At 48.3% G+C, this 20,080-nt stretch overlaps 1 protein-coding gene across 1 annotated transcript in view; it reads right to left on the reverse strand.

Moving 5' to 3' along the window:
- Nucleotides 1–20,080, reverse strand: part of LOC119953684 (dynein heavy chain 17, axonemal-like) — an 821,504-nt gene that overhangs the window by 769,435 nt on the left and 31,989 nt on the right. The window contains 2 exon segments of the mRNA XM_038778213.1: nt 3,175–3,367; nt 10,815–11,008. Coding sequence (XP_038634141.1) covers nt 3,175–3,367; nt 10,815–11,008 — 387 coding nt within the window.

Below are 20,080 nucleotides of genomic sequence, written 5' to 3' on the forward strand. Positions count from 1 at the left end.
TGAATGAGTGGGCGGGCCTTGTCCGCATAGTTAGGGACCCATTGGGCGTAGTATGAGAAGAACCCCAGGCATCGTTTGAGGGCCTTGGGGCAGCGGGGGAGGGGGAGTTCCATGAGGGGGTGCATGCAATCGGGGTCGGGCCCTAGAACTCCATTTTGCACCACATAGCCGAGGACGTCTCAGCGGTTGGAGCTGGACACGCATGTCTCCTTGCTGTATGTAAGGTTGAGGAGTTTGGCGGAGGAATTTGGAAAGGTTAGCGTTGTAGTCCTGCTGGTCGTGGCCGCAGATGGTGACGTTATCCAGGTACGGGAAGGTAGCCCGCAGTCCGTACCAGTCAATCAAACGGTCCATCTCCCGTTGGAAGACCGAGACCCCATTAGTGACGCCGAAGGGAACCCTAAGGAAGTAATAAAGGCGGCTATCCGCTTCAAATGCAGTGTACGGGCAGTCCGCCTTGCGAATGGGGAGCTGGTGGTAGGCAGATTTCAGGTCCACTGTCGAGAAGACCCGGTATTGTGCAATACGATTGACCATATCAGATATGGGTGGGAGTGGGTATGCGTCGAGCTGCGTGTACCGATTAATGGTCTGACTGTAATCAACGACCATCCTGTTTTTCTCCCCAGTTTTCACAACTACCACTTGGGCTCTCCAGGGGCTGTTGCTGGCCTCGATGATGCCTTCCCGCAGCAGCCGTTGGACCTCAGACCTGATGAGGTCCTGTCCTGGGCACTGTACCGTCTGCTCCTGGTGGCGACGGGTTTGCAATCCGGGGTGAGGTTTGCAAACAGAGCAGGCAGGTCAACCTTAAGGGTCGTGAAACCGCATACAGTAAAGTGTCGTAGGTGAGACTTTGGAGGTTCCACTGGAAGTCCAGACAGAGTAGCAAGGCAGCGCAGAGGTTGGGGAGGACGTAGAGCCAGAAGTCGCTGAACTCTACGCCCTTGATGGTGAGGGTAGCGGTGCAATACCTCCGGATCTCCACGGAGTGGGATCCGGAGGCCAGGGAGCTATGTTGTGTGATGGGGTATACCGCAAGGGAGCAGCGCCTTACCTTATCAGGGTGGATGAAGCTATCTGTGCTCCCGGAGTCAAGAAGGCAGGATGTCTTGGCCCATCGACCTTTACCATCGTTGACGTGGTTGCGAGGTTGTGCGGCCGGGACTGGTCGATCGTGATAGAGGCGAGCTGTAGCTGGTGTGAGAAGGCCCCTGGCTGGTTGGCGGCGGTTGCAAGCGACAAGCGGTCCGATGAGGTGCCCGACGAGCAGGGGTCCTGAGGCGGGGAAGATGGTGGCGCCCAAGGGGCGCACGTGGCGGGCGGCACTAAAGTTGGCGGCACCCACGGGCCGCACGAGGCCTGATGGGGGGAAGATGGAGGCGCCCACGGGCCGCACGTATTCTGAGGCGAGGAAGATGGCGGCGCCCACAGGCCGTACGTGGATTGTGGGGGTGAAAATGGCGGCGCCCACGGATCGCACGTGTGGGTTGCAGGAACAATGGGCCTGGTTACAGCGGCGATCGAGCGGGCCTGGCACACAGCAGCGAAATGTATTTTCTTCCCGCAGGCCTTGCAGAGTGCGGTCCGCGCCGGGCAGCTCTGCTGGGGGTGCTTTGTCTGTCCGCAGAAGTAGCACTTGGGTCCCTTGGGGTTGGCTGGCTGCTGCGCGGCGCAGGCTTGGGGTTGACTGGGGGCAGTCGCTGGTGGGGTGAACGATGGGGCAGTCGCTGGTAGGGTCCACGATGGGGTTTTCGCTGGTGGGGTCCACAATGTCCAGGAGGAGGGCGCCGTGCGGTCGTGGGCGTACGCTTGTACATTATGGGAGGCGACCGTTAGTGAGATCGCGAGTTTCTTGATCGCCGCGAGGTCGAGGGTAGCCCCTTCTAAGAGGCGCTGGCGGATGTACGCCGACCCTATGCCTGTAACAAATGCGACCCTGATTCAGAGTTCGGAATCTTCAACGGCCGAAATGGCCTAGCAATCGTAGTCCCTCACCAGCGCGTGCAGGGCACGCCATAAATCTTCTACAGACTCAGCGGGGAGTTGATGCCATGTGGACAGGAGGTGCCTGGCGTAGAGTTTGTTGGTGTGCTGGGTCTAGTTCTCTTTCAGAAGCACAATAGCCTCAGCGTAGGTGGGCGCGTCCCGGATGAAGGGAAAGATATCAGAGCTCAGCCGTGTATACAGGATCTGGAGTTTCTGTGCCTCTGTGGGTGGTTCTGTCACAGATCCGATGTAGGCTTTAAAGCAAGCTAGCCAGTGGGCGAAGGCCAACTTGGCGTTGTCTGCTTGAGGGTGCAGCTGCAGGCGATCTGGCTTGATGAGGAGGTCCATTGTTGTAAAATCTCTGCTTAATAAATTGATGCACTATCAATTACAATGAGACGAGAGTAGAGTGTAATCGAGGCTTTATTAAGCAGAGATGTGTAGCCTCCCGCAGCTGCTGCCGAAATGGCTGCAGCTCGGTGAGCACACACATTTATACTCCGCCTACTGGGCGGAGCCAGCAGGCAGGGATCTTCCCCTGTACCTGTAGCACAGGAGCCTTACCATATTACATCTCGTATGTGATATATGTAACAGTGGTGACTACCACAGGTAAGTTTTGAGGTCACAGAGGAATCAGACATGAGAGGGTAATAGAAACGATTTATTGTTTGAAGCAAATTAGATGCAGGTCACACTCCAGGTCCCAGCCAGGACTTCTCTGTCCAGGCGCCTTTCTGGGAATGGCTTTAATATCTGGAGTCAATTACTCCGCTGATGAGCCCCCGCCCCTCAGCGAGGAGCGCATGTTCCTCGAGGCTCATGGGGACGCTTAATCGGTCCCGCCCCATAGGTCTTGTGAGGGTGGTAATAGTAAGCAATATATACTCCAGTAATGCATAGTACACCGACGGAGCACAACATCACATGGTAATTGGTCGACATGCTTTCTCTTACACAAACTATTAATATGAAAACCAACATCAATGAAATTGATGTTGATTTTCACATCTGTAGGTAAATTGGCCAGAGTAATTCTATTCACATTTTACAATAGCATCGCAATCATTCTAATATAGCAATGTTGCAATGATTTATAGGGCTCGATAAAATTGATACTCGATTTATTTTGATACCCTCTTATACTATTTAAACTGTCTAATCATGCATAATTGTTATGAGCACCTGTTCGTGAAGGCATTTTAGATCTTTCAGTCTTAAGTCCCAGAAATCAATCTCTTCTCTAGGCAAAGGGTTCAAGCCATCCAGCAATGCTTGTGCTGAATCCTTGTTTAATACATCTTTGACTTGATGTGTCCAATCAATGACGACAGATTCAATAGCATGTAAAGTGGCACCATCTACTTGAATGGTTGAGCTGGAATTTTAAAAAATACATTAGAATGCAGTCACCATGGAACAATTTCATTTTCGAACAATATTAGTAGAAAATCTTAGTTCCTGTAAAAGATGTTCATTTCCCAACCACGTGATGCCAACTTTGAAAGTTGGGGAACCTGAAAAACAAAGGGGAGTTGCAAAGTGTCACGGGTAAGATGTGATGGAAAATATATATTTATTTTTGGGCTGGTAAAAATGGAGATTTGCTGAACTAACAAATAGTTCAGCCAGTCACTTGATGCTTTGCTTTACAGCAGTTTCAAGGTAACAATGGCCACAGCAACAAGGAGTCTAGTCCAGCTACCTCCACACAAAGGAAAACCTTGCAAGACGTAATCTTCCATAATGGTGCAAATGGCAAAAGTATTATCAGACCTAACACCACGAGTTAAACAGAGAGCAGCAATGAGTTACCTGACACCAGTGTCTTCAAAAACAAAAGAATTCTTTAAAAATATATATATTTTACTCCAAATTCAAACAAGGTTTGGTCACAGAAAACCACCCACAACCACAATAGTTGTACTCGGTTTGTAACTTTTTCCCCCTTATACCACCACCCCATCCCCAACATCCCCTTCTCCCTTCCCCCTCCTCAGCCCAAGCGACAAACAGATCTTTGAACATTGTCATGTGAGTGTCCCTTTAAGAAAGATTTTTTTTTTTTAACCACTTGGCTTGTAGCACGGCTTCAGTGATGTCATTTGTGGGTGGAGCTGGGCTGTGGCTGACAGGTGATAGGGAGTTTAGGTTTTTGGCTTTCAATTTCGGGTTGTTGCTTTGGACTGCAGAAGAAAAAAGCAATGTTTCCCTGTTTTCTCTGTTTTATTTTAAAGCTGTTCTAGTGAACTGAAAGCACATTGGGTGTGGCAAACTGCTGTGGACATCTAAAATGGCTGCCCGCAAAGAGTGATTGGAAGTTTGACCAAGCTTGAACAGACAGGTTGCAGCCTGCAAATATACAAACTGTAGCTCAGATTATGCAGAAACGAACACAGGAAAAAGGCCATTAAAAGGCCTTCTCGGGAACAATAGAACTATACTGTCAATCACATTGTCTACTAGACGGCACCCAATCCCTGCTCTTAACACTTCCAGGCATGACCACTGAGTGCCTACTCCAAAATCGATGTGGCAGCCCTTGATTGGACTTGATCGATCAGGGGGATGGAGCCATGATCAATTGATTGACAATGATCCAGAGACTGCCCACAAAAGAGGCAGGGGAAATTCAAACCGGTTAAAAGGCACTGCGCAGGCCATCACTCACTCTCTCTCGACTGCAGCATCAACAGCTACTAACAAAGGGCAAGAGCCCACACCATCCACAGAAGGATGACAATAGAGAACACAGACTACCTACAAGAACTGCAGCCTCCACCAGACTGCTAGAATCAGATAAGGCCTTATCTACTCTGTATCTGCCAGTCATCAGGAAGTTAAGTCAAGGTCGTTTAAGTGTGTTAGTTATAGTCCAATGTGCATGAATGTGTGATTAATTAAGTAAACAATCTTGTATATGTCAATAAACTATCGTTGTACTAAACAAACTTGTGTGATCATGTGTCCATCATATACGGGTTAAACACACACTGTAGTTATAAAAGAGCAACACTGCCTTGGTAACTTTAAAGATAGAGTTGCTTTCCAGAAGGAGTTTTGAATCTGCTGGTTGCAGGCTGGATCTCAGGGAAACCACCAGTCCCATTCAAGTGTGATTACAGTGTGCAGGGATACTCCCTTGAAAGGGGTTTTGGTTTATTGGATTTTGTACTGAATTGAAACAGCTATTAAGGGGGATTAATTAATTAACATTATACATAGATTACTGTTCTGTGTTTTTTTGATGTTTGTAATTGACAACAAATTCTTGTTTTATATATGTTAACTTACATTCTTATAATAAACTTTGTTTTGATAAAAGCACCTAGGAAGTCTGATGAATCACACCTGAAGTGAAGGCTCTTGTGCTCACCCTAGCCAATTCAACATAAAAGTTATAGGTCAGGTGAGCTTAATAATACACTTTGGAGTTTCTAAGCCCTGGCCCACAACAACATGGATAGGAACTGAAGCCACCATGCGTAAAACCCTTCCTCCAACCATCTCAGGGCGAACTTGACCTCCTCCAGGCTCAAATATTTGTGCAGTTCCCCCAACCCCGCACCTTCCCCCAACGGCATTGCCGACTGCCAGTTTAGCAAAATCCTTCGCAGAGCAATCAGGGAGGCAAAGGCCATCACATCGGAACCCTTCCCCTCCTGTAGCCTCAACAGCTCCAAAACTCCAAAACATGCCACCAAGGGGAATGCTGCTACTTCGAACCCACCTATCTCTAACAGAGCCTTGAACATCGCTTCCTAAAATCCTTCCAGTTTCCGAGAACATATGGCCGTGGTTCGCCAGGTCCACTCACACTTCCCACAGAGCTTCGCTACCGCAGGGAAGAACCACTTCATCCAGTTCCATGTCATGTGTACCTTGTGCACCATCTTTAATTCAATAAGGCTCACCCTCGCCCATGAGGAAGTCAGGGCGCAATACCTCACTTCATATCTCCCAACCTAGCTTGGTCCCCAATTCTTCTTCCCACCTGCCCTTAATCCTTTCCATTAACGCTGTCTCTTTCTCTTCCAACCACCCATAAATGTCTCCAATCTTCCCTTCACCCACTTGTTGGAACTAACAGCTTTTCTGGAAGCATATGCTCTGGTATTTGGGGGAAAGTGGACAGCTCTTTCCACACATAATCCCGCACCTGTAGGTACCTGAACTCACTCCCCTTTGGTAACTCAAACTTCTTCGGAAGCTCTGCTAGATCTGCTAGATCCATTCTCCTAAAAATAGATCCCATCACCCTACCTCCACTCTCTGCCATCTCTTATACACCACGTCCATCTTTCCGGGCTCAAACCTATGATTTCTACACAGCGTAGCCAGAACTGAAACCCGCCTCAATTTAAAAGTGATGCTTAATTGATTCCAGATCTTATCCATAGCCCTTAAACCTGACCACCCGCACCCAATCGTACCCCACAACTGCCTCACCTTCTCCACATTAGCTGTCCAGTAACAGTGCATCAGATTTGGGAGCGTCATACCCCTCCTCCCCAATCTCTTCCTCCGAAAAAGGGCCCTACTGACCCTTGGTGTCTTGCCTGTCCAAACAAACTCGGAGATCAATCCATCCATCTTCCAGAAAAAGGCTGTAATGAACTCCAATTGGCTTTATTGGTTGGCCAATTGGAGTATGAGCTCCCTCAATGATAGCTCATTGAGGGGGCCCATATAATCACCTGTGTAGGCTTTGTGAGCAGTCTTAAGTTGACTGGACTGCTAGCAGCACTGTTTGTAGCTGCTCCTGTAATATCGTTATTGTAAATAAATATTGGTGTGGTGACGGAACTCCTGCCTCCCGTGGATTACTACAAAGGCCTTAGAGAGAAAAATTGGGAGAGACTAAAAGATAAACAAGAACCTAGACAACACTTCCAGAGAATTAACACAAGTAGAAGGGCTAGACCAGGTGTTAAATTGGGCATTATGGGGATTATTTTAAAGATATATGATAGCATCAAGCTGGAATAAGAAAACAAAGACTAAACAAGTGAATAATTCACTATTTCCACAGGTCCCATAGCTGGTGACATAATTGCCAGACAAGGAATAAATGAATCTTCAAATAACTTTGAAGAGGTTATGAACTCTATTGATACCTATTTAACCTGGGAGGCAATAACATTTTTGAGCATGTAGAATCGTCCAAAAGCCTGGGGAACACACTCTTTCATAAACAAGTTCCCGTACCAGCCTGCACAAACAGGCGCCGGAATGTGGCGACTAGGGGCTTTTCATAGTAACTACATCTGAAGTCTACTTGTGACAATAAGCGATTTTCATTTTCATTTTTTTCATTTTAAGATTGACCGAAGTCTGTGAACATGGTGACCTTAAGTCGGAGATCAAAAAAGACAGCATCGGAATGGAAGTGATCGATAAAGTGGGCAGAACAGTAACACAGTGGTTAGCACAGTTGCTTCACAGCTCCAGGGTCCAAGGTTCAATTCCCGGCTGGGTCACTGTCTGTGCAGAGTCTGCACGTTCTCCCCGTGTCTGCGTGGGTTTCCTCCGGGTGCTCCGGTTTCCTCCCACAGTCCAAAGATGTGCAGGTTAGGTGGATTGGCCATGATAAATTGCCCTTAGTGTCCAAAAACAAAAGTTAGGTGGGGTTACTGGGTTAGGGGAATGGGGTGGAGGCATGGGCTTAAGTGGGGTGCTCTTTCCAAGGGCCGTGCAAACTCAATGGGCCGAATGGCCTCCTTCTGCACTGTAAATTCTATGTAAATACACTTTCAGATGTACTCCAAAGTAATGAATTCATAACTTTGGAAAAAAACTCCAATCAGAGGTCTGGCAGCAAAACCAATCCATTTTGGGTGAAGTTAAACTTTGGTACAGAGAAACCCTAACAATCCAGCTCATAAAGCAGCAACAACCCCAGTGAGGTAGTGGAGTAGTGGTATTGTTGCTGGACTAATAATCCAGAGACCCAGGCCGGGATTCTCCCCTACCCGGCGGGGCAGGGGGTCCCAGCGTAGCAGAGTGGCGCCAACCACTCTGGCATCGGGCCTCCCCAAAGGTGCGGAATTCTTCCGCTAGGCCCGCGCCGGAGTAGTTGGCGCCACGCCGACTGGCGCCAAAACCGGCGCCAACAGCCTTTCACACCCGCCGGCCGGCTTCGGGGCTGGCCGAAAGGCCTTCGCCTGTCCGCTGACGTCACCACCGGCGCATGCGCGGTAGGGGGGTTCTCTTCCGCCTCCGCCATGGTGGAGGCCATGGCGGCGGCAGAAGAAAAAGAGTGCCCCCACGGCACAGGCCCGCCCGCCGATCGGTGGGCCCCGATTGCGGGCCAGGCCACCGTGGGGACACCCCCCAGGGTCCAATCGCCCCGCGCTCCCCCCCTGGACCCCGGGGGCCCGCTCGCGCCGTCAATCCCGCTGCCACCAGGGCAGCGCGGTGGCGCAGTGGGTTAGTACTGCGGCCTCATGGCGCCAAGGTCCCAGGTTCAATCCCGGCTCTGGGTCACTGTCCATGTGGAGTTTGCACATTCTCCCCGTATTTGCGTGGGTTTCGCCCCCACAACCCAAAAGATGTGCAGGGTAGGTGGATTGAACACGCTAAATTGCCCCTTAATTGGAAAAATAAATTGGTTACTCTAAATGTATTTATTTTTTTAATTTTTAAATCCCGCCGCCACCAGAGGTGGTTGAAACCACGGCGGCGGGATTGGCCTCTCAGCGGCGGGACTTCGGACCATCGCGGGCCGGAGAATCGCCGCAGGGGGCTCGCCGATCGGCGCGGAGGGCACGCCGATCGGTGGGACGTGTTTCCCGCCCCCGCCAATTCCCGGGTGGCGGAGTATTTCTGCCACGGCGGGGGCAGGATTTTCGACGGCCCCGGGCAATTCTACGGCCCTGCGGGGGGTCGGAGAACTGCGACCCCAGAGTCATGTTCTGGGGACCTGGGTTCAAATCCCACCTTGACAGATGGTGAAATTTGAATTCAATTAAAATAAAATCTGGAATGATGACCATGAAACCATTCATAAAATACCATCTGATTCAATAATGTCCTTTAGGGCAGCATGGTAGCACAGTTGTTAGCACTGTTGATTCACAGCTCCAGGGACATGGGTTCAATTCCCAGCTTGGGACACTGTATGTACGGAGTCTGCACTTTCTCGCCATGTCTGTGTGGGTTTTCTCCAGTTTTCTCCCACAAGTCCTGAAAGACATGCTGTTAGGCGAACTGGACATTCTGAATTCTCCCTCTGTGTACCCAAACAGGCGCCGGAGTGTGGCGACTAGGGGATTTTCACAATAACGTCATTGCAGTGTTAATGTCAGCCTACCTGTGACACTAATAAAGATTATTATTATTAGGGAAGGAACACGGTCGTCTTTAGCTGATATGGCCTACATGTGACTTCATATCCACAGCAATGTGGTTGGTTCTTAAATGCTCTTACATGCCCACAGGGATGGGCAATAAATGCTGGCCCAGCCAACACAACAACGATTTCCACATCCCCGTGAACGAATAAAAACAAATGGGAAAAAAAATAAAAAGAAGGGAATGGAGACTCCAAGTGAAAACAAAACACAAGATGGTGGAAGATCACATCAGTATGAATCCATGAAATTCATCAAGAAGAAGTCCAACAATGCTCCTTGGTGGAAATTAAGGGCCCAAGATTCACAGTTTGGAATGCTGACATCTATGTAAATTGTCATCACGAATTTCAAATGAGACAGGAGCTTCTGTAACGGCCCTGTTGGAAAAAGAAGTGGCTATAAGACCTCCGGCTACGAATGATAGACACACCAATTTTATGGTCCTGGAGGAATCCAACCACCCGTCATCTGTATAATTCCAGAGTAGTTCATGTATGGGAACAAGCAAATTATTAAATTCTATATGTCATCCGCAATCAACTTTTTTCTCTCCTGAACAAAGTTGTCTCGTTAACACAAGACTGATCGCCCTATTATCCGCAGCAACAGTTTCTTTGTTCCTGGGTTTCAGCCACAGCTATCCTTTTTCTGTAAGATACTGTGGAGTGTGTTAAAACTGCCACTTGACACCTGAATAGGTTTCCATTTGAGTTCCTCCACATTTTTCTAAACTGAAGTGTTTACTAAGACTTCACCCTTCCTCTTTTTCAAGGCACTTTTTTAACTTAAGTAAAAGGAAAAAAATTGATGACAGTTGATATGATTTTGTTTACATATACACAGAAGTTGAATGAAAGAGGAAACATTTGTTTTCAGAGCTAAATAGCACTAGGTAAAATGGCAAATCATACCGCAGCTATAACTATGTGTCTTGATCTCCATTATAGATGCTGAAAATATATTTTAAATTGTGCTTTAGGTTTGGCAAAGGCTTCCCAACTGATGGCAGAACCATTTGAAGCTGACAGCATGGAAAACTCGGATCATAAAGAGAAATTATGATCTAACAAACTCCTGGCTAAAGTCCGTCACCAACATCAATGATTTACCTTATGAATTTTTTCCTGTTGTTCACATATCCTTAGTAGAGTACATGAAATGGATATTAACATATAGTGCTAACCCTCCTTTTATTAGATCTATTAATTTCCTCCAACACTTTGAAATCTTCAGTTTTGTTTTATTATTAGCTTAATATAAAGAGGTGCAGGTTAGGTGGATTGGCCATTCTAAATTTCCCCTTAGTGTCCAAAAGGTTAGGTTAGGTGAGTCAGCTCGGCATGTTTACTCTATAAAGGGAATAATGAACGCTACAGCCAGATAAAAAAAGGTAAGAAACTATTTTACACTTTGAAAAAATATAGTGGGAAAATCGTTATCAAATATTAGTAAGCTTTTATGCCATCATACCTGTCTGACTCCTCATCTGAATTTTCCAGATCATCAGCACTTTTTGGAAGAGCAAGAAGTGCTTTCCCTTTTAGTTGTCCACCAAATACGAAGACATCATTTTTAAGTTGTTGAGCATGTTTCACTACATCTTCTGATACAACTTGAGGCCATTTAGTCATATTGTCAGTGTTGGTGAAAAGTGCACACACCACCTAGAAGACAAACATCATCCTGAATTTTGAAGAGTTTACGGTCATACAAACATGAAAGCTATAAAATGCAGCATACAAATTGCACTACAATTTTAGAGATGAATCTTGTAAATTTTGTTTAATATTCCATCAGTTTGAAAAGATATCATAGATGACAAAAAAGTGCATGAAGTTGTAATTTACACACTTAGAATTTACACTATTTCTCAAAACGAAGCAACTTGCCATCATATTTACAAATGTGGAATGATTTTTTTAACTTCAGTCATCACTAACTCAAGTAACTTCACAATGGAGAACAAAAGTATACGCCAGGCAATACTTAAATATAAAGTAAGTAGAAAAGCATGCTCGACAATATATTACTACAAAATTAGAATTTAATCATTCAGGAAAAGATTAGTAGGTCCTCTGCATATTTTGAATTTTTAGGTATTTTCCACATACCAACTTTGACAACAATTGCCTGTTAGAATCATAAATTGATTGACTCCTTTTAGAACACTGTGCACTTATGAGACTCGGTGGATGTTTGAATATGGCAGATGGGACCTGGATCCAGGAATCCCACTCCTGTTTCCAGCAGATCCCATTTTCACTGGTAGGGGAAGGAGAAGCACACAAGCACAAATTACAGATTGGCTGGACCATTGAAACTGAATGCGCAAGATAAGCAGATAAGACTTTAGATCCCGGAACAGCCACAGCACGCAAGGTGTGTTCCACATTCTAAGCTTCAACAAATTTTGAGTGATCTTTGGCAAACTGTTCACTTGCCCTTCTTCCAACTACTACACCTGGTGTAGTATCACTGATGAGCATTTTTAAACCACTGCCTCTGGTCATTGATCTGGAAAGGTATATAAAGGTGATCCACTACAGTTCGCCTATTGCTGCAACAGGTCCACAGCAGACGCCATCTCCGTGGCCCTACACTCTATCCTGGAACACCTAGATAACAAAGACACCTTTGTCAGACTCCTATTTATCAACCGGCTACAGCTCAGTCTTCAACATTATCATTCCTACGAAACTCATCTCAAAACTCTGTGACCTTGGCCTCGGCTCCTCCTTCTGCGACTGGATCCTGAACTTTCTAACCCACAGGCCACAATCAGTAAAGATAGGCAACAACACCTCCTCCACGATCACCCTCAACACCGGTGCCCCACAAGGCTGTGTCCTCAGCCCCCTACTATACTCCTTATACACCTATGACTGTGTGGCCAAATTCCCCACCAACTCGATTTTCAAATTTGTTGATGACACCACAGTAGTGGGTCGGATTTCAAACAATGACGAGGCAGAATACAGGAATGAGATGGAGAATCTGGTGAACTGGTGCGATGACCTCAATCTCTCCCTCAATGTCAACAAAATGAAGGAGATTGTCATCGACTTCAGGAAGCGTAGTGGAGAACATGCCCCTGTCTACATCAATGGGAACGAAGTAGAAAGGGTCAAGAGCTTCAGGTTTTTAGGTGTACAGATCACCAACAACCTGTCCTGGTCCCCCCGTTCCAACACTATAGTTAAGAAAGCCCACCAACGACTCTACTGTCTCAGAAGACTAAGGAAATTTGGCATGTCAGCTACGACCCTCACCAACTTCTACAGATACACTACTGAAAGCATTCTTTCTGATTGTATCACAGCCTGGTATAGAGCCTTCTCTGCCCAAGACCGCAGGAAATTACAAAAGGTTGTGAATGTAGCCCAGTCTATCACGCAAAGCAGCTTCCCATCCATTGACTCTATCTATAATTCCCACTGCCTCAGAAAGGCAGCCAGCATAATTAAGGACCCCACGCACGCCGGACATACTCTCTTCCACCTTCTTCCGTCAGAAAAAAGATACCAAAGTTTGAGGTCACGTACCAACCGACTCAAGAACAGCTTCTTCCCTGCTGCCATCAGACTTTTGAATGGACCTACCTCTTATTAAGTTGATCTTTTCTCTATACCTTGCTATAACTGGAGCATTATATTCTGCAGTCTCTCCTTCCTGCCCTGTCTATGGTATGCATTGTGTGTACAGCATGCAAGAAACAATACTTTTCACTGTATACTAATACATGTGACAATAATAAATCAAATCAAATATCACTTTGTAATTTCAGTACATTCTGTTGACAAGGCGTAATTTCCAATTTTTCTGGTGATTAAGTGTTTTATTGTCCTACTAAGTTTGAAATATCAGTAATATTACTTGAATAAGGGGCGGGAATCAGCAGCCTCACCGTGCCCGACTTGGTGTAGAACGAGGCTGCTGAATTTTGCGGGAGGCCTTCATCGGGAATCACGAACTGAGGGCACTGTTGCTAAGTTAGCACATGATACAACGATATGCAGAGGGACAGGTAGCATTGAGGAACCAGGGTGGGGTTGAAGTAGGACTTTTACTGACTAGGAGAGTGGGCACAAAGGTGGTAGATGGAATACAATGGCCACGATTCTCCCCTACCCGGCGGGGCGGGAGGTCCTGGCGTGTTGGTTCATGGCTATATTTGCCGCCCAGTAATAATTCCCAAAGTTTAGCAGTGACCGCACCCCCCCCCCCCCCCCCCCCCCCCCCCCCCCGGCCCTGCACCCCTCCGGCTCCAGTCCAGCAGCACTTCCTTTACTAGCATGGTATTAATGGTATTACCCGCCCACACAAAGCCAGAGATCACCGTGTTCACCCGCTTAAAAAAGGCCTTGGGTATAAAAATAGCGAGGCACTGGAAAACAAACAAAAATCTTTTGAGAACCGTGACAACCCAGTGACAACGGGGCATGTCCCACCTCCGGAAGTCCTCCTTCATTTGCTCAACTAACCGGGCCAAATTTATTTTATGTAGCTGCTCCCATCCCCGTGCCACCAAGTAACAAAAACTCCCTCCCACCACTTTAAATGGCAACTCCCTCAGTCCCCTGTCCTGCTCCCTCACCTGGATCACAAAATACTTGCTCTTACCCACATTCAATTTGTACCCCAAGAACCGGCCAAATTCCCCTAATCTCCCCCATCCCCCGAATGGGTCAGAAATATATAGGAGTAGATCATCTGCATATAACGAGACCATGTGTTCCAACCCCCCCCCCCCCCCCCCCCCCACCTTTTTTCCAATTAAGTGACAATTAGCGTGGCCAATTCACCTAACTTGCACATCTTTGGGTTGTGGGGTAGAAACCCACGGAAACACGGGGAGAATGTGCAAACTCCACATGGACAGTGACCCAGAGCCAGGATCGAACCTGGGACGTCGACACCGTGAGGCAGCAGTGCTAACCACTGCGCCACCATGCTGCTACTCGTTATGTTAACTAGTTTCAAAGTTACATATTTATAAAATTATTTTTGTTCATAAATGTTTTACATTAAACTTTACAAGCTTCTACAAATGTCTTATGGAAACATCAGAACATAACATTAAATTATGAGATCATTATAAATAAGATAATTGAAGTAAACAAGGCAGAAATATAGTTAACACAGGTAACACGATGGCACAGTAGTTAGCGTTGCTGCCTCCAGGGACCCGTGTTCAATTTGGACTTTGGATGTTTATACATTCTCCCCGTGTCTGTATGGGTTTCCTAGAACCATGGAATAGAACCATAGAATGCCTACCATGCAAAAGGAGGCCATCAACCCAACAAGTCTGCACCAACTCTCAGTCCCCTGTCCCATCCACAGAACCTAACCTGTACATCCCTGGACATTAAGGGGCAACTTAACATGGCCAATCCAGCTAACCTGTACATATTTGGGCTGTGGGAGGAAACCAGAGCACCTGGAGGAAAATCATACAGATACGGGAAAAACATACAAAGTCCATGCCGACAGTCACCCAAGGCCAAAATTGAACTTGGGTTCATAACGCTGTGAGGCAGCAGTGCTAACCATTGTGCCACCGCGGTTTCTCCGGGTGCTTTGGTTTTCTTCCACAGTCCAAAGCTGTGTAGGTTAGGTGAATTAGCCTTGCTAAATTGCCCCTGAATGTCCAAAGGATAGGTGGGGCTATGGGGATAGAGGGGGTGTGTGGGTCTGGGTAGGGTGCTCTTTTGGAGTGTCAGTGCAAGGTTGAAGGGCCGAGTGGCTTTCTTCTGCACAGCAGTGATTCTATAAACACTAAAAAAAAAGTCAGATCTTACAAGGACAGTGACAGCAAAAAGTCCTGGGATGCTTTTAAAATCTAAGTTAAAACAGACAAACATTTTTAGGCATGCCACACGTAAACATATATACTATCGTGGAGATTTAAATAGTTTCACAGATTTAAAACAAATTACGAAACCTATGTTCACTTATAAAAAATCCCGTTTAATCAGAAAAAAAGTTCTAAATTACTTGAAAAGAATCAACAACAATAGTAATGTTTAAAAGAACAAAAAAAATGTTTTTAAAATGCAGCGCCGGCCCTAGGGTTGCTGGCGCCCCGGGCAAGCTGAACTTCAGCGCCCTTCGGGGGCGGGGGCGGGGCCGAGGGGGCGGGGGTGGGGCCGAGGGGGGGGGGGCCGAGGCGGGGGGGCGGGGCCGAGGCAGGGGGGGGGGTGCGGGCGGGGCCGGGGCGGGGCTGAGGCGGGGGGGTGGGGCCAGAGGGGGGGCGGCGGAGGGGGCCACCCTGGGGGAGGGCGGCCACCGTGCATGCGCTGGTTGGCACCGGCCCAACTGCGCATGCGCGGGACCCGAGTCTCTGGCGCCCCCTAGCACATGGCGCCCCGGGCGACTGCCCGAGTTGCCGGTACCTTGGGCCGGCCCTGTTAAAATGTCTACATACCTTCAAAACACTTTTTAAAATAGTTGCCTGTTTGGGTGAGGCTGCTATACGAGGCCACGATGGCGTGTGTGGCCACGAATGGGAGGAGGTCGGAGTACTTCCGGCTTTACCGAGGGACCAGGCAGGGTTACCGCTGTCTCCCTTAGAACATAGAACATAGAATGATACAGCGCAGTACAGGCCCTTCGGCCCACGATGTTGCACCGACATGGGAAGTCAAAAACTAAAGGCCATCTAACCTACACTATGCCATTATCATCCATATGCTTATCCAATAAACTTTTAAATGCCCTCAATGTTGGCGAGTTCACTACTGTTGCAGGTAGGGCATTCCACGGCCTCACCACTCTTTGCGTAAAAAACCTACCTCTGACCTCTGTCCTATATCTATTACCCCTCAATTTAAGGCTATGTCCCCTCATGCTAGCCACCTCCATCCGCGGGAGAAGGCTCTCACTGTCCACCCTATCTAACCCTCTGTTCATTTTGTATGCCTCTATTAAGTCACCTCTTAACCTTCTTCTCTCTAACGAGAACAACCTCAAGTCTATCAGCCTTTCCTCATAAGATTTTCCCTCCATACCAGGCACCATCCTGGTAAATCTCCTCTGCACCCGTTCCAACGCTTCCACGTCCTTCCTATAATGAGGCAACCAGAACTGTACGCAATACTCCAAATGTGGCCGTACCAGAGTTTTGTACAGCTGCAACATGACCTCATGGCTCCGGAACTCAATCCCTCTACCAATAAAGGCCAACACACCATAGGCCTTCTTCACAACCCTATCAACCTGGGTGGCAACTTTCAGGGATCTATGTACATGGACACCGAGATCCCTCTGCTCATCCACACTACCAAGAATTTTACCATTAGCCAAATATTCCGCATTCCTGTAATTCTTTCCAAAGTGAATCACCTCACACTTCTCTACATTAAACTCCATTTGCCACCTCTCAGCCCAGCTCTGCAGCTTATCTATGTCCCTCTGTAACCTGCAACATCCTTCCACACTGTCTACAACTCCACCGACTTTAGTGTCGTCTGCAAATTTACTCACCCAACCTTCTGTGTCCTCCTCTCGGTCATTTATAAAATGACAAACAGCAACGGCCCCAGAACAGATCCTTGTGGTACGCCACTCGTAACTGAACTCCATTCTGAACATTTGCCATCAACCACCACCCTCTGTCTTCTTTCAACTAGCCAATTTCTGATCCACATCTCTAAATCACCCTCAATCCCCAGCCTCCGTATTTTCTGCAATAGCCGACCGTGGGGAACCTTATCAAACACAATGTTAAGTTACATAACCATAGAAAAAATAGAAACAATAATAAGGAACGCCCCCCCTTTCCCCCCCCCCCCTCTCTCTCTTCTCCCCCCCCCCCCCCCCCCCCCCCCACCCCCCGGGTTGCTATTGACCAAGATACCTATCTTTGAGCCAGGAAGTCCAGAAAAGGCTGCCACCGTTTATAGAACCCTTGTATTGATCCTCTCAGGGCAAATTTGACCCTCTCCAATTTTATAAATTCCGCCATGTCACTGATCCTGGTCTCCACACTTGGGGGCCTCGCATCTTTCCACTGCAGCAAGATCCTCCGCCGGGCTACTAGGGACGCAAAGGCCAGGACACCGGCCTCTTTCGCCTCCTGCACTCCCGGCTCCACCGCAACTCCAAAAATCGCGAGTCCCCACCCTGGTTTGACCCTGGATCCAACCACCCTCGACACCGTCCCCGCCACCCCCTTCCAGAATTCTTCCAGTGCCGGGCATGCCCAGAACATATGGGCATGATTTACTGGGCTCCCCGAACATCTGGTGCACCTGTCCTCACCCCCAAAGAACCTACTCATCCTAGTCCCGGACATGTGGGCCCGGTGCAGCACCTTGAATTGGCTGAGACTAAGCCTCGCACATGAAGAGGAAGAGTTGACTCTCTCCAAGGCATCCGCCCAAGTCCCATCCTCTATCTGCTCCCCAAGTTCCCCCTCCCATTTAGTCTTCAGCACCTCCACTGACGACTCCTCCACCTCCTGCATTACCTTATAAATGCCAGACACCTTCCCCTCTCCGACCCACACCCCCGAAAGCACTCTGTCCATCGCCCCCCGCGAGGGCAGCAAAGGGGGGGGGGGGGAAGGGGGGAGAGAAACTGGGACGACACTGAGTTTATGAGGCGGGTGCTGGGTAAGATCCCGGACCTTGACTGACATAGGTTGATGGCGCCCAATGTCATCAACCTTCAATTGGTCTCCACGCGTCAGTCCCTCCCCGATCAGCAGAATAATTCCCTGCCTCCCTCCCCCCATAACAAAATATCAATCCCAACCCCCCTCAACAAACTAATCACCTGTTTGCCCCCCACTGCGCTTCCGTGAGTAGTTCACCCAGCTAGCGTGGAAGCCCCTGCCCATGGAGCCAAGCATCCTACCCCACACTGATCCCCCCCCCCCCCCCACTGCTAGAACATACATATGCAAACATTAAAATCCACAACAAACACAGAGGAAAATTCCACCCACCATCCCCTAATAAGAACAAAGTTAACCTGCATACAAACAGAGCCATGGCCCAAAACTTAGTGTAAAACAACACATACAAAATCCAAAAAGAAGAAAGAAATTTAGCAGCATAATAGGAGCACAGCTACTCGCCCCAAGTTCAATGTCCTCCATCACCTGCCAGTCCCTTGACCTTAACAAAGTTCATGGCCTCGTCTGGCGATCCGAAATAAAGATTTTGGCCCTCAAAAGTGACCCACAAACGAGCTGGGTACAGCGTGCCGAACTTTACCCCCTTCTTAAATAGAGCCGATTTCACTTTATTGAAACTCGCCCTTCTTTTAGCCAGATCTGCACCCAAGTCCTGTTAAATACGCAGTTCGCCACCTTTCCATTTGCAGCTCCTCGTCTGTCTGGCCCACCTCAAGATATGTTCCTTGTCCAGGAACCGGTGCATTTGTACCACAATCGCCCTCAGTGGCTCATTCTTCAACGGCTTGCTCATCAGTGCTCTGTGCGCCCTGTTCACCTCCAAGGGCCTGGTAAACGAACCTTCCCCCAGCAGTTTGTCAAACACACGCACCACATATGCCCCTGCATCCGATCCCTTCGAGAGGTCAACAATCCTCAGGTTCTGCCTGCATGACCTGTTCTCCGGATCCTCCACTTTCCCCTGCAGCCTTTTCTGGTGATCATTCGTCAACCCCATTTCCGCCGCCATCGTGGCTGGTTGGTCATCATGCTCAGCAACCGCCTCTTCCACCTTCTTAATTGCTAGCCCTGGTCTTCTAATCTCTGCTCCACATGGCCAATCCCCATCTTAATTGGATCCAGGGATTCTTTTATTTGCTGAACAAAGCTCTCCTGGAGAAAATCCACCAGCTGCTCCGTTGACCACTGGGAAGGCAATTTTGGACCCTAACCCTCCGCCATATTATTCTGTGCTAGAGACTCCACTCCACTCCCTTCTTTGACCAACGATCTCTCCTTTTCAGACCAGTTATGGTCCACGAATCCATATACTGGTTGGGAATCCTACTCCTCTACCTCACCAATCTCTTCTTTATTCGATCAAATCTCCCATAATTTGGGGAAAAAGGTCCCAAAGATCCACCACGAGCAGGAGTTACCAAATAAGCGACCACTCACTCCATAGCTAGTGGGGTGGGGTGCGTGGGAGGGGGAGGTCATTAGGATTTGCCTTTGGGCAGGGGCAGCCACGCTAGCAGGTTATGCTGGTGAACAGAAATGAGGTGGTGGGGGAGAAGGCCAAGGGGGGTGGCCGGGGGGAGGGAGGAAAGGGGAAGTGGGGGGAAAGAAGGGGAAGGGGAAAAGTAGGGGGGGGGTTCTGCGACATGGCAGGGGGTGAGAGATGACATGGTCAAGGGTGAAGAAAGGGGCCATCATGGATGGACTAGGTACAGAGTGGAATTAAAGGGGCAGGAGTTAAGTGGGGTATATGACGGATGGTAGAGGGGATTGGAAGCGCAAGCCTCTGGTAAGGTTGGTAATGTGGAACGTCCGGGGACTGAATGGGCCGGTTAAAAGGTCGCGGGTGTTCGCGCACCTCAGGAGCTTGAAAGCGGGGGTTGTCTTTTTGCAGGAGACACACCTCCGTGTGAAGGGCCAGGTTAGGTTAAGGAAGGGGTGAGTCGGGCAGGCTTTTCACTCGGGGTTTGATTTGAAATTGAGGGGTGTGGTGATTTTAATGAGCAAAAAAATGGGATTCGTGAGTGCAAAGGAGATGAGGGATCCATGTGGGAGGTATGTGGTTGTGAGTGGGGTATTGGAAGGCGCACCGGTAGTG

Source organism: Scyliorhinus canicula, chromosome 18 (assembly GCF_902713615.1).
Source record: "Scyliorhinus canicula chromosome 18, sScyCan1.1, whole genome shotgun sequence".
NCBI lineage: Eukaryota > Metazoa > Chordata > Chondrichthyes > Carcharhiniformes > Scyliorhinidae > Scyliorhinus > Scyliorhinus canicula.